The following is a 13,513-nucleotide window of genomic DNA, read 5'->3' on the forward strand; positions in this document are numbered from 1 at the left end:
TTTACTTTTGTTCATAGAAAAAGAAAAAACATAGAGGTTTATTTAAATTAACTAAAAGCAAACTGAATTTATAATCTTTGTTCGCGGGTCTGCCTACGAATTGTCGTTCGGGAATGAATCAGTTGTAAATTTTCAATAACAGTTAAGTGTTCGCGGTTCACATCAATTCCGATAATCATGAATTACGGTCGCGGTAAAACAACATCCTTAATAGGACCTTAAATCGGTTACCGATTTGGAATCGTTTCTGAATGAATCCGCGTACAAATAGCGAACCTCTAAGATTTTACTTTGTCAATGGTTATTGATGTTATTCAAGAAATGCGGGATTAAGTAATGATATTAATGTAAAGATGGCGTCAGTATATACGAAATGAAAATCTTAGAAGATTTCAAGTTTTTTTTATTATTTTTTGCACTATAATCACAGCACTACTGAAACACTCAACTAAAAATGAGCGCTTGTTAAAAAATTAAAATGTATTTGTGACAAAATAGATAAAATTTAAAAGATTCAATACAAAATAATATAAATAAAATGAAAATAATAAATAAATCAATGCGTATATTCGAATCTAGTTGGTAATCTGGTATAACTCGCTCCCTGGCATTCAAAAATCAATTTCAAATGCGTTTTCACTTCCTTATCGTCTTCCAAATTTTGCGAGAGTGCATCCTTACATTTTTCCAAAAACCGAAGTGGAGCATATTTCAAAGGACATTGAACTTTGATTTGTACATTGAACCCGAGATGCGGGATTCGGTAGAGAATGTTCTCTTCGGAATTTCTCGCGTGTAACTGATCGTTAGGAGGCTCCTCATCACTGTCCTCTTCGATTTGGTCGTCGTGAAATTTCTGATTATAAGCACCTGAAAATTATTAATACTAATCGCAATTTTCCAAAAAAAAAAAAATCGACGACACGTCCATTCACGCACACTTCCTACTATCACAAATGGTTCTCGCGCATTTCCGGTACTGCGTCATTTTACGTCATTCAAAATGGCGATGACAGCTTATTATATATAATTTAAAAATAACGTTATGAATCATTTTACATACTTTCACAATGGCGTTGGCTATGAGGAATGTTACCTTATTACCTACCGTCGTTCATACATCCGTAGTAAAAGAATATTTTCCCGGTATCACCGTACCCTGTATAAACGTTGTTACTAGGTTTCTTGGGCGGACTGATGTCAGAATACGGTCTGAGTAATTCTTCTCTTTCATAGTGACTTTGTTGTAAAAACATATCGGTATGAGCGAGTACAATCCTTCTGAGGCGCATGTGCATAAATCTTTGCTTTTCAGACTGTTCCATATTCCTGTTTGTTAACATTGGAAGAGCGACAAACCAAGAATTACGGAAAAAATAGTTATACTGAAAATAATAATATAATAATAATTAATAAACCATTCGAATTGCCCTACATTTGTTAATAAGTGATAAAACAATTTATATAAATGCCACGTTTCAATTGCATTAACAAAAAATTCACAACCACATCATTCTTTTTATAAACAAAACAAAAACATAGAGGTTTCGTGTAACTGTAACTAGCCGGTGCGTTTCACCGAGCACCAGATAACTTCAACTCTTGTGTTCTATGACAAGTGTCACTCTGTTCATAGACAAAAGAAAAACATAGAGGTTTCGTGTACCTATAACTAACCGGTGCGTTTCACCAAGCACTAGATAACTTCAACTCTTGTGTTCTATGACAAGTGTCACTCTATTCATAGACAAAAGAAAAACATAGAGGTTTCGCTTGAATCAAAGTCGAATTTGACCAAAATTCCTCGATGTTTTCCACATTTAACTTTACGTAGTATTCAAATTGAAATATAAACACGTTAATGTTTATCAATTTTGTACTTTTTACTGTCAAATGACTCACGATTTCGAAATTCATAACAATTTTCAGTGTTTTATGACAATCGTTACTTAATTCATAGACATAGACACTTTGTTGGTTCAAAACGAACGTCAAAATGACATTAAATAATATATCCTTGATAATAACCGTAATAAAATGCGTAATAGCCACTATAGATCTCAATTCGGCGGAATTGCAGTACCTCGCCGATCATTTAACTCAAGAAGAATGCAGAGAACTGATAAGCGCGGTACATTTCGAGAGCTACGAAAAACCTAACGCTCTAGATCAGGCGGAAAGGAAAATATCCAAAGATCTGACTTGTATCGAGCTGCTTCATCACTGGAACTCCGCGCCTAACGAAGGTAAAGGGGAAACACACGAAGCTTTAGAGCACAGATTACGGCAAATCGGTAAAGACGAATTAGCCGATTGGTTAGTATTAAAAAAATCGATAATATTTCACTAGAACATGATATTTAATCGCGAAGTAGTGGACTGTCAACACATAATCCTTATTATCAGCCCGTAGGGTCGCTTGACCCACTTGAAGCCAATAAGGCGCTTTGACTTTAACCTATAAATCGACCTTTAATACCTAGATGGCGTCTTAGATGACCGTTTCCGGTTAAAGGGACTCCATCTTTGCGTGCTTCAGCCGTCTAATGATAGATGTCTCTATGCACCTCCATAGAGGAGATTTAGTGACTCAAACTTCTCAATTTTGATGTCTTTTAACGTTTTTGTGATTGTGGTACGTTGGGAAACTCATTCGAAGAAAGATTCCTAATCAAAACATCGAAACTGATCCTCAAAACGTTTTTGTAGGTTAGGACGAACGGTTTTCCACGAATTAGCCCTCGATTTGAATAGGAGTTTAGAGAAAGGGTTGAAAGAACTTGTATTTGATAAGACTACACAAAATTTGAGCTACGGACCTACGTTTATACCGGTCGTACAAAATTCTGATCCTACTGAATATTCCGTTGTCGATAATTTACTTTACGCCCTTATAATGGGGTTAGTATTAACAGGTGTCGGTTTAATTGTTATGGTGGTCGTGGTTAAGGTGAAGAAATGTTTGAGGAATAGAAAATTGAAGAAAAGGATGAAGAAATACGAAGTCATAGAAGATTCTTCGGGATCTTCTGGGTCAGAGGACAGATTTGATCTAAGGGAATATTTAAGAAGTGATAGTAGGAATTGATTTTGACTTTTTTCTATAGGAAATATAAATCAAATGAAGTTCGTACCTAAAAAACGATTATTTTGAAGAAAAATCATATAAAAATGTTTTTTGCGAGTTAAATCTTATTAAATTATCTCAAAATCAATTTTTTTTATTTAATCATCGTATGTACCACTTATACACGTAGTTAGATCATGACTATTTCGAACCTAACCTAACTTAACCCAACCTAACCTAACCTGTTATTTTGGAACTGAAAAGATGCATTTAGAAGTTCCCATCTCTATATTTTAAATATGAGTTTTCTCTTTTTAGTAACTTTAGTAACCCCGTATATCAATTTTTACAAATTTCTCACATAAAAAACACTGTTTTGAGATTAAGATCGTAGAAATGACAATTTTGAAAAAAATTCATCGAAATCGGATGATTTTTTGATTTTCTAAAATAAAAAAAACCAGGGGTCTATAATAGTTTCAAATTACCATAATTAAAATAATTAATAAAAATAAGAAAATGATATTTTTCTGGTATTTAACTCTACAATAAAGTTTTGTGAGTAAATAGAATTTAATTTTGAATAAAAAAACAGAAAACTTCCATTTTAAATAAACCAAAACAAAAACAAAACCAATGACATGGTACAAATAATTCGTTATCCCTGTATATCAATTTTTTCTACTATTAAAAACCAAATTAATAAGGTAAAAACCACTGTTTTGAGATTAAGATCGTAGAAATGACAATTTAAAAAAAATCATCGAAATTAAATGATTCTTTTTTCTTCTAGAAATTGATTGAAATGATTAACAAACATAAAAAACAAAACCAGTGACATGATACCAATAATTCGTTCCTTATAATAGAAAAACCCTATATTTCCATATTTTTTTGTTATTATTCATTCACTAAATTAAAAAAAAAAACATTATAGTATTTAAATCATTGTGCTAATACTCACTTCTGCAGAAAATCCATTAACATCAGCCTTTTCTGACACCACAGATTTCGAAGAAAATTGTGCACAATCTAAAATATCTATCATTTTACAACCGCTGCAAACTGTACAATCAGGTAACGGTTCTTCAATTACTCTGTCGAAGTGCAAGCAGAAATTCTTTATCATTACTATTATATTTGTCATTTCTTGTGGAAAGGCCTGTAAATAACCGAATTTCGATATTTTCCTACAAGAATTTTGGTTCAATTTGGTAAACAAACCATCATATTGAAAAAATGTCAACTACGAATCGTTTATCTTCGTAAAACACACCGGATACATGGAAAATACATGACGTAGAAATTAAACAATTGAAACTGATTCACAAGTGATTACAATGAGTGAAAAATAAACATGAGATTGATAACGAAAATATTGTAGCACGTCGTCGTTGTCAATATATTAAAAACGCGGGAAATCGCCTTTGACCGCGTAACCTTCGCGCTGATCTACCGCTACTCGATGAAAACATGCGGCAATGTCGTGCTTCTTGCGTGGCAGTGGGGTGGAGTAGAGCAAAACTTGCGTTACCTGTCTTATTGGGACTGTAAGATTAACTCGATCTTACAAATAGATATACTTACATGATCTTTAATAATGGCTGGAGCGTAAAGTATATAAGGGCAGTAAAAAAATTTATAAATAAAATCATTAAGACCATCGAGTAATTGTCCAGCATAAAAACATGACCTGGAAGGTTTATAATAATCGTTGTAAATATATCTCCATACGGTAGCAACAACTACTGAACACTGAAATAGAAAAATAAACCCTAAAATAAATTATTTTACTAAACAAACCTGCCCCATGTATATTTCAATTTCTTAAATCAATTTTTTTTTCAAAAATCGTTAGTATTTCAAAAAAAAGTAACGGTATACATTTTTCTAAAGTACAATTTGATATAAACAATTTTTTTATGAGACTGTGAAAAAGATGTTCATGAAAAACTATTCATATATATTTTGGACTAACGTTTTCAACAATTTATTGATATTTTTGGAAATACAAAACGAAAGTTCAAAAAAAATTAAATTCTCCCTAATTTTCTCTGAAATATAAGCTAATCTATACGTTTACCTGTGTATTATTGTAGAAAGTCATAATCTTGATATGTGTAAATATAAATTTTTTTTTTGAAATTTTGTATAATACAGTCAATCACTTTTAAACTAAATTTGAAGGTATAGTATTCATACACTTAAAAACAACAATTATCCTTTAATTACTTTCAAATTTTTATTAGTTTCCAGAAAAAACAAATATTCCAATTAAATTAATACGGTGTATAACCCAATAACCCCACATATTCACGTCCTCTGTACTAGCGGACTGACGAGATCAGCTGTGTGAAAATAATCAAGTTGACGTTTCTCTTATTACTACTCAGCGACGTTGCCAAAATTATTTTCACCCGTATGAGTTTTAGAATTTAGTAAATGGTTTGTTATAAAAAAATAGAGATTATTTCGTGGATGTTGTCTTTGTACATATTTCAACTGATATTTAATATAAATAATAACTAATTATATTTACCATTTATAATAAAAAAAAATAGTTTTTTATTAATGCAGTAATGAAGTATCTTAAAAATTGCAACTATTGGCAACGTTGTACTAATTCATTCGTAAATTTGTCTGGGCTAAATTTAATATTTTTTATGGTAAATAATGTATGATGTAAGGAATTTATATACGAAATTTTAAATTGCGGTGAAACTACAGCTTTTTAAAAATTAATTTTTGAAATTTTCATTTTCATATGAAACGGAACGTATCTCATTTAAGACGCCATATTGTATTGTGTAATGCATAGCGTGTCCGATGTTGCCATTAATAATTTATGGTTCGGATTATGTATTTCTTTCTGAATCATATTTTATTCGAAACACACACACAAAAAAAAACATTTTTACGCACCTGTAATTTCAAAATTTCTAACATGTTAAGTAATTTCACTACACATTTAATTTCCATTTCGTCATCTGTACATTGTAGGGATTTTTCTGTGGTTAAAATTAAAACATTTATTTTCTTCTCTAATTGTTTAAAAGATCGGTTTAAAATATCCTCGGCAATTATTTTGAACCTATGGTTGACTAACCTGACGGTTTTACCTACAATATTTACGTAGATGGTAAAGTAGACTTATTTACCAAAAAAAAACGTACTTAATTCGTGATATGATAAATGATTAAAAACAGCTTGAATTACTTCCAGTGGTAAGAATGTAATAGGGTTTTTTCTTTTTCTATTGTAGTCTGGAAACATAGTGTATGTCTCATCGTCTTTCTCGAGCTTCCTTCTTTTAGATCTGGTGTAGTACCCGTGACATTCATTTAAATTTTCACTTTCATTTTCGTTATTGATTTCCCCAAAGTTATCCATTATTTAGAATAGTTAAAATCGAATTAAAAAAAAAATTAAAATATCATTTTAGTACGTGTCGTGTTTTCAAGTTGACGCTTTACCGTTTCGTCAATTTTGATAGACGCCTTGTCAATGTTTACGGTTCATTTTCTATTGATCCAATCGATTGAGGTAATTTTTTTTTTTAAATTCTTCGAAAACATAATTGTAACACCCTGTAAAGTGAATCAAACACGTATGAGAGTACAATCAGATGTTGCCATATCTTCTCTGAACAAAATTGTAGACTTGAAATGTCAAAAAATAATATTGTTTCTTTTCAGTGTGAATATATTGATTTTTATTTCTTTATATTCGTAATAATGTTGAAAATGTCAGTTTATAATGAAAAACCCGGTATTAAATAACCCTCTGAATGGATACATTGTATCTAATTACGGTCGGAATAGGGGAAATTCTCTTCCATCGATTTGCGGACTAAGGTAGTTTTGTAACCAGTTCACGAGCGCATGCTCTATAAAAGCGCAGTCTCTTTATATCATTTTATATCTAAAACTATCTACAAAATTGTATATTAGTATTAAATATCCATTGGAAATTATACTATTATCACAATTTATAATTAATATCTGGATAATACTTAATTTTATATCAATTAACAGCTTGAAAAGATAAATAAAAGTGTCTTATTTCATTTTCCGATTATACCCGATTATACATGTGGTGGATTCGGTGTTTTTTGGCATTTGCATTTCATCAGCTGTTGTAGATGGAGTACGGTGGGGTTTTCCTCGGATAGAATCCGTTTAAATAACGAGAATATTTGTTAAAATGTGTCGTGAAAGGTGGTTTTTTGATATTTTTCAATAGAGGTGAGTCAGTTTCGTTTTGTTTTCAATGAAAATTCGTTCTATCACTTTTTTTATTACTACAAACCCAAGTAGATTGAAACTGGAATTTTTGATTTGGATACTCTATTATGTGGTCAATTATTTATTCTATTATTTACTTTGAAAAGATTTATTCCTTATTTATTGTATTGGACATTTGCTTCGTTTTAAAATTCTAAAACTAAATTAGATACAATGTTTCTTTTTAGACTTATTTTTTACTTACCTTATTGTTATTTATCTACATTTGGGTTACTATAGAGGTTATGTTTTCTAAATCTATGTATTTATATAAAGAGATATGGTTATTAATTTATTTTCATTGTAATGTTGTATGCGTTTTCGTGGGGTTTAGATGTTGCCACATAAAATGTCCCGGGAAGCTGGAATTTTTTATACGTATATAATATTCAAAAGCTTTAAACATTGCTGAAAGGTTGTATGTGCTTATTACCACATCAGTTCACAATATACAAGAAATATATTAACTAGAATGTAAGCAATTTGAAACAGTTGGAAATTGTAAAGAAGGTGTGCAAAAAAAATAATTGGAAATTGTAGAAAATCCTGGAAAAACGTGGGAAACTATTGAAACAGTGGAAAATTAATGAAAACTATGAAAAATTGTGAAAAGATGTCGGGAATAATGAAAAATCGTTATAAGTTACATAGAATATATAAAAAAAATGGTGGAAAAAATAATTGGAAAGTTGAGAAACTCTGGAAAACTGTCGGAAATTACTTGGGGCACAAATTGTATAGAAAACGGACAGAAATTATATAGGACATTATTGGGTATAGTTGGAAATTGTTGTAAATCGTTGGAAACTGTGGGAAACGGAGGGAAAATGCTGGAAAATCGCCGGAAACTACGGAAACATTAGAAAATTGTTGAAAACTATGAAAAATTGTGAAAAGATGTCCGGAATAATGAAAAATCGTTATAAGTTACATAGAATATATAAAAAAAATGGTGGAAAAAACAATTGGAAAGTTAAGAAACTTTGGAAAACTGTCGGAAATTACTTGAGGCACAAATTGTATAGAAAACGGACAGAAATTATATAAGACATTATTGGGTATAGTTGGAAATTGTTGTAAATCGTTGGAAACTGTGGGAAACGGAGGGAAAATGCTGGAAAATCGCCGGAAACTACGGAAACATTAGAAAATTGTTGAAAACTATGAAAAATTGTGAAAAGATGTCCGGAATAATGAAAAATCGTTATAAGTTACATAGAATATATAAAAAAAATGGTGGAAAAAACAATTGGAAAGTTAAGAAACTTTGGAAAACTGTCGGAAATTACTTGAGGCACAAATTGTATAGAAAACGGACAGAAATTATATAAGACATTATTGGGTATAGTTGGAAATTGTTGTAAATCGTTGGAAACTGTGGGAAACCGAGGGAAAATGCTGGAAAATCGCCGGAAACTACGGAAACATTAGAAAATTGTTGAAAACTATGAAAAATTGTGAAAAGATGTCCGGAATAATGAAAAATCGTTATAAGTTACATAGAATATATAAAAAAAATGGTGGAAAAAACAATTGGAAAGTTGAGAAACTCTGGAAAACTGTCGGAAATTACTTGGGGCACAAATTGTATAGAAAACGGACAGAAATTATATAAGACATTATTGGGTATAGTTGGAAATTGTTGTAAATCGTTGGAAACTGTAGGAAACCGAGGGAAATTGCTGGAAAATGTAGAAAATTATCCGGAACAGTAAATAAATCATAAAAATAAAGTTTAAATATTAGAAAACTTTGGAAAATCATCAGAAACCACTTGAAACAGTTTTAAATTGTATAAAAAACATTTGTAATATAAAAAAATAGTCAAAAAATTGATATGATGGTTGTAAACTGTTAGAAACAGGGAAAACTGTAAAGAAATTGTTGGAAACTGTTTATGGGGCAATTGAAAATTGTAAAAACTAAAAAAAAAATAGTTTCCAAATCATCTAGACCAATAACAGTTTGAAATTGTGTACAATTGAAACTGGAAAATCGTTGAAAATTGAGAAAAATTGTAGAAAGGTGCTGAAAACAATGAAAATTCATTAAAACTCATAAAATATGTAGCAAATCTTCAAAGAAATACTGGAAATGTGAAGAAAATTAGTTTATATAGAGATGGAAATTGTAGAAAACTGTGAAAAATTGTAGAACAATTTTTTCGAAACAGTGGAAAATCGTCAAGATTTTCATAACATATGCAGAAAAATTCTTTGAAAAAGTAGAAATTGTGGAAAATTGTGGAAAATCATCGAGACCAAGTTGAAACTGGAAAATTGTTGTAAATTGAGAAAAATTGTAGAAAAGTGTTAAAAACAATGAAAAATCATTAAAACTCGTATGAAATATGTAGAAAAAATACTAAAAACTGTGGAAATGCTAGGAAGTTACTTTAAACAGTTGAAAATTGTAGAAACGGGTGAAAACTATGAAAAATTATTGAGAATCGAGAAAAATATTTCCGAAAAAGTAATAAATTCAATATGAAATATATAGAATGTTTTCAAAAAATGGTTAGAACATTCTACGAGTAAACGCTAATACGAGAGTGTGGATGATTCGTTTGTATCAGCGATCAACTAAATAAATCGAGAGTGTGGATGATTAACACTCCTGCCGCCTAAACTCGCCAAAACTCGAGATCGAGAGATAAAATAATTGAATAAAATAATCAGTTTCCAGATTTCGGTTATCCAAATGTCACCTATTATTTACTAATGTATACAGGGTGTCTCATGACGAGTCAAAACTCCGGTTCTACCGGAAGCCAACTGTAACTTTGTTATTTTTAATGATACACCCTGTATATTAATATATTTTCTAAATCTACGTAAAATTTTAGTATACTTTCGTCTAAAAGCTTTTTTCGACATATGCATACTTTTTGAGTTATTAATTTTTTTGTAAAAAAATTTAACCCTTGCAGACCCTTATAAATTATTTTTTTACGTGGATACCCTTAAAGATATGAAAATGTTTTCTATTCGGTTGCTTTAAGCAAGGTCAGACGTATTTGAATCTATGTTGAAAAATTATTCATTTTGTACAGGGTGTGTAAAAAAAGTGTTCAAAGTTTAATATCAAATTTTTTAATTAAACCACCCGGTTTTTTCTATTTTAATGCATTCAGGGGTAAAAAATAAGGCAAATTACTATACCTAAACCTTATAGTTATCCATATATTTACCCCTGAATGCATTTAAATAGAAAAAACCGGGTGGTTCTATTTAAAAAACAAGAAGAAATTTGATATTTATGAAGTTAAACTTTGAACACGTTTCATACACACCCTGTATAAAATGAAATATTTTTCAACACAGTCTCAAATACGTCAGACCTTGCTAAAAGCAACCGAATAGAAAATATTTTCATATCTTTAAGGGTATCCACGTAAAAAAATAATTTATAAGGGTCTGCAACTGTCAAATTTTTTTCAAAAAAATTAATAACTCAAAAAGTATGCATTTTTCGAAAAAAGTTTTTAGACAAAAGTATACTAAAATTTAACGTAGATTTCAAAAATGTATTAATATACAGGGTGTTCTATATAAAATAACAAAGCTACAGTCGACTTCCGGTAGAACCGAATATTTTACTTAATAAGATCGTATCCAAAAACCTAAACGTGGAAATTTTCATGATTTTACTATAAGTAATTTGCCATATACAGAAAGTTTTGCATTAAAATAGAAAAAACCGGGCGATTCTATTTAAAAAAATAAAGAAAATTGATATTTATAAAGTTGAACTTCGAACACTTTTTATACACACCCTGTATGGAATGAAAAAGTTTTCAACATAGATTCAAATACGTCCGACCTTGCTAAAAGCAACCGAATAGAAAACATTTTCATATCTTTAAGGGTATCCACGTAAAAAAATAATTTATAAGAGTCTGCAAGGGTTAAATTTTTTTACAAAAAAATTAATAACTCAAAAAATATGCATTTTTCGAAAAATGTTTTTAGACAAAAGTTTACTAAAATTTTACGTAGATTTCAAAAATGTATTAATATACAGGGCGTTCCATATAAAATAACAAAGTTACAGTCGATTTCCGGTGGAACCGGAATTATAAGGGATTAAAATCTGGATATCTTGGTGGCCATTCAATTTTTTTTGGTAACATATGTTTAAATAAATGGTGTCTTATTCACCCATTGCTTTATGCGTGAACGCAGCTACTCTAAGATACGAGGGTTGGTAGAAAAACTAATACATTGGACAAACAAGGCGGTAGAATCGAATAAGAACTCACGAACACGTTAAGAATACGAGACAAGCGAAAACAAGATTTCGCGTATTAATTAGTAGAAAAATCGAATACCCAAATCATATTTCAGGATTTTATCCACCCCATAAAAGAAAACCGTTCAAAAATCGAATTTCCGATCGATTTTGAATCCTCCCCCGTATATAAAAATTGAGTCGACGTCCGTTTCTGTATTCCCGTCCGAATAAAATGTTACTCCAGCGATTTTAAAGTAATCAGAAAATACAACCCTCGAAATAAAAGCGATAAAACTCTTACTAGAAACCGCCCTTTTCGTAGTGCGTCCTCGGGGATATTCTCAAGGATAAACTTCGTTTTACCGGTAACTCAAATTAGGAAATACGACGGTTCGTTCAATATTTACGAAATCAAACGTACGAATCGTTTTCGGGATAATATTCCCGTAACTTTTCCTCGTTTACTACTGCTTCGAGTTCTATCGGCGTCATCTCCGATTCTTTTTAATCTTACGGGCGATTGGGGTGTCGTACACGGTTAAAAGCTTTGTTAATATCGTTAAATTTAATAGATCGCCACCCCGAGCCGGAAAATTCTATAAATGGCGGGCGTTTTTACGTCCCAATAGATTCGAACTTCCCTTTATCGTGATTTCGTTGTTTGCTTGTTATGTATTCCATTTAAAAAGGTCCCAAATGCACACAATTAGTATAAATATGCGCAAGCATAATTTTGCCTGACTCTATATTCAAAGCGTACGTGACGTCGGAGAATGTACGTGACAAGGGTAGCAAAACAAACCGTTAAATCAGATTTTAGGTCTCTTTTAAATTAAAATTAGTTTTTAAACAGTTTCGGAATTATCAGAATATAATTTGGCATTAATAAAGACCGAAATAGGTCGAAATTCGCTTAGAATCCGATTTTTATTCAAAAGAGACCTAAAAACGAGCCGATAAATTATTTTCCTTGTTAATTATTCGATATCTTATAACCCCGGACCGGTTTCGATGTTTTTGGTTATCATCAGAACAACCCAATAGGACAGACATCGCAATATTTAGGAAATAGATCGAAAGATCATCGACGTATTGCATTATACTAATTATTGAAACGGAATTACGAAAAAAAAAATGAAAAATTGTTCAATTATGAAAAAGACCTAAACGGAAATAGGTCGAAACGTCGAATTGTCATATTTTGGGCTTCTGCGGGATACTCTGTTTATACGAAAACGTGCTACAGATGATTTGTGACCGAAAAAACGGATATTCAATTAGTTTAATCGCTATAATTTACCGAAATTCGCTTAGAATCCGATTTTTATTCAAAAGAGACCTAAAAACGAGCCGATCAATTATTTTCCTTGTTAATTATTCGATATCTTATGACCCCGGACCGGTTTCGATGTTTTTGGTTATCATCAGAACAACCCAATAGGACAGACATCGCGATATTTATAAAATAGATCGAAAGATCATCGACGTATTGCATTATACAAATTATTGAAACGGAATTACGAAAAAAAAATCAAAAATTGTTCAATTATGAAAAAGACCTAAACGGAAATAGGTCGAAACGTCGAATTGTCATATTTTGGGCTTCTGCGGGATACTCTGTTTATACGAAAACGTGCTACAGATGATTTGTGACCGAAAAAACGGATATTCAATTAGTTTAATCGCTATAATTTACCGAAATTCGCTTAGAATCCGATTTTTATTCAAAAGAGACCTAAAAACGAGCCGATCAATTATTTTCCTTGTTAATTATTCGATATTTTATAACCGCGGACCGGTTTCGATGTTTTTGGTTATCATCAGAACAACCCAATAGGACAGACATCGCAATATTTAGGAAATAGATCGAAAGATCATCGACGTATTGCATTATATAAATTATTGAAACGGAATTAGGAAAAAAAACGGA

At 30.9% G+C, this 13,513-nt stretch overlaps 2 protein-coding genes across 3 annotated transcripts in view; one reads left to right on the top strand and one right to left on the bottom strand.

Annotated features, from left to right (window-relative positions):
- Positions 1–386: 386 nt before the first annotated feature.
- Positions 387–6,546, bottom strand: LOC130900227 (uncharacterized). 2 transcript variants are annotated; one of them, XM_057810717.1, is made up of 6 exons: positions 6,241–6,546; positions 5,990–6,186; positions 4,655–4,822; positions 4,032–4,229; positions 1,109–1,385; positions 387–870 (listed from the first exon to the last, which is right to left on the bottom strand). In XM_057810717.1, the coding sequence occupies exons 1-6, from the start codon at positions 6,455–6,457 to the stop codon at positions 557–559; spliced, it is 1,371 nt and encodes a 456-aa protein (XP_057666700.1). In that variant the 5' UTR covers positions 6,458–6,546; the 3' UTR covers positions 387–556. The 2 variants fall into 2 exon arrangements, with proteins under 2 accessions (XP_057666700.1, XP_057666701.1); XM_057810718.1 differs by lacking the exons at positions 5,990–6,186; positions 6,241–6,546 and adding an exon at positions 5,151–5,415.
- Positions 6,547–6,974: 428 nt separating this feature from the next.
- LOC130900228 (beta-1,4-galactosyltransferase galt-1) overlaps positions 6,975–13,513 on the top strand; it is a 35,008-nt gene continuing 28,469 nt past the window's right edge. The window contains exon 1 of the mRNA XM_057810719.1: positions 6,975–7,311. The gene's annotated coding sequence lies outside the window, so the exon portion shown is untranslated. The remainder of the gene's footprint in view (positions 7,312–13,513) is intronic.

This window comes from Diorhabda carinulata, chromosome 12 (genome assembly GCF_026250575.1).
Source record: "Diorhabda carinulata isolate Delta chromosome 12, icDioCari1.1, whole genome shotgun sequence".
Classification (NCBI taxonomy): Eukaryota; Metazoa; Arthropoda; class Insecta; order Coleoptera; family Chrysomelidae; genus Diorhabda; species Diorhabda carinulata.

Coding starts and splice junctions, on each gene's coding strand:
- LOC130900227 (XM_057810717.1), bottom strand. CDS start 6,457: ATGGATAACTTTGGGGAAATCAATAACGAAAATGAAAGTGAAAATTTA. Junction 6,187..6,240: donor TTTATCATATCACGAATTAA/GTACGTTTTTTT, acceptor TAAATATTGTAG/GTAAAACCGTCAGGTTAGTC. Junction 1,386..4,031: donor TTAATGGATTTTCTGCAGAA/GTGAGTATTAGC, acceptor TATTATTTTCAG/TATAACTATTTTTTCCGTAA.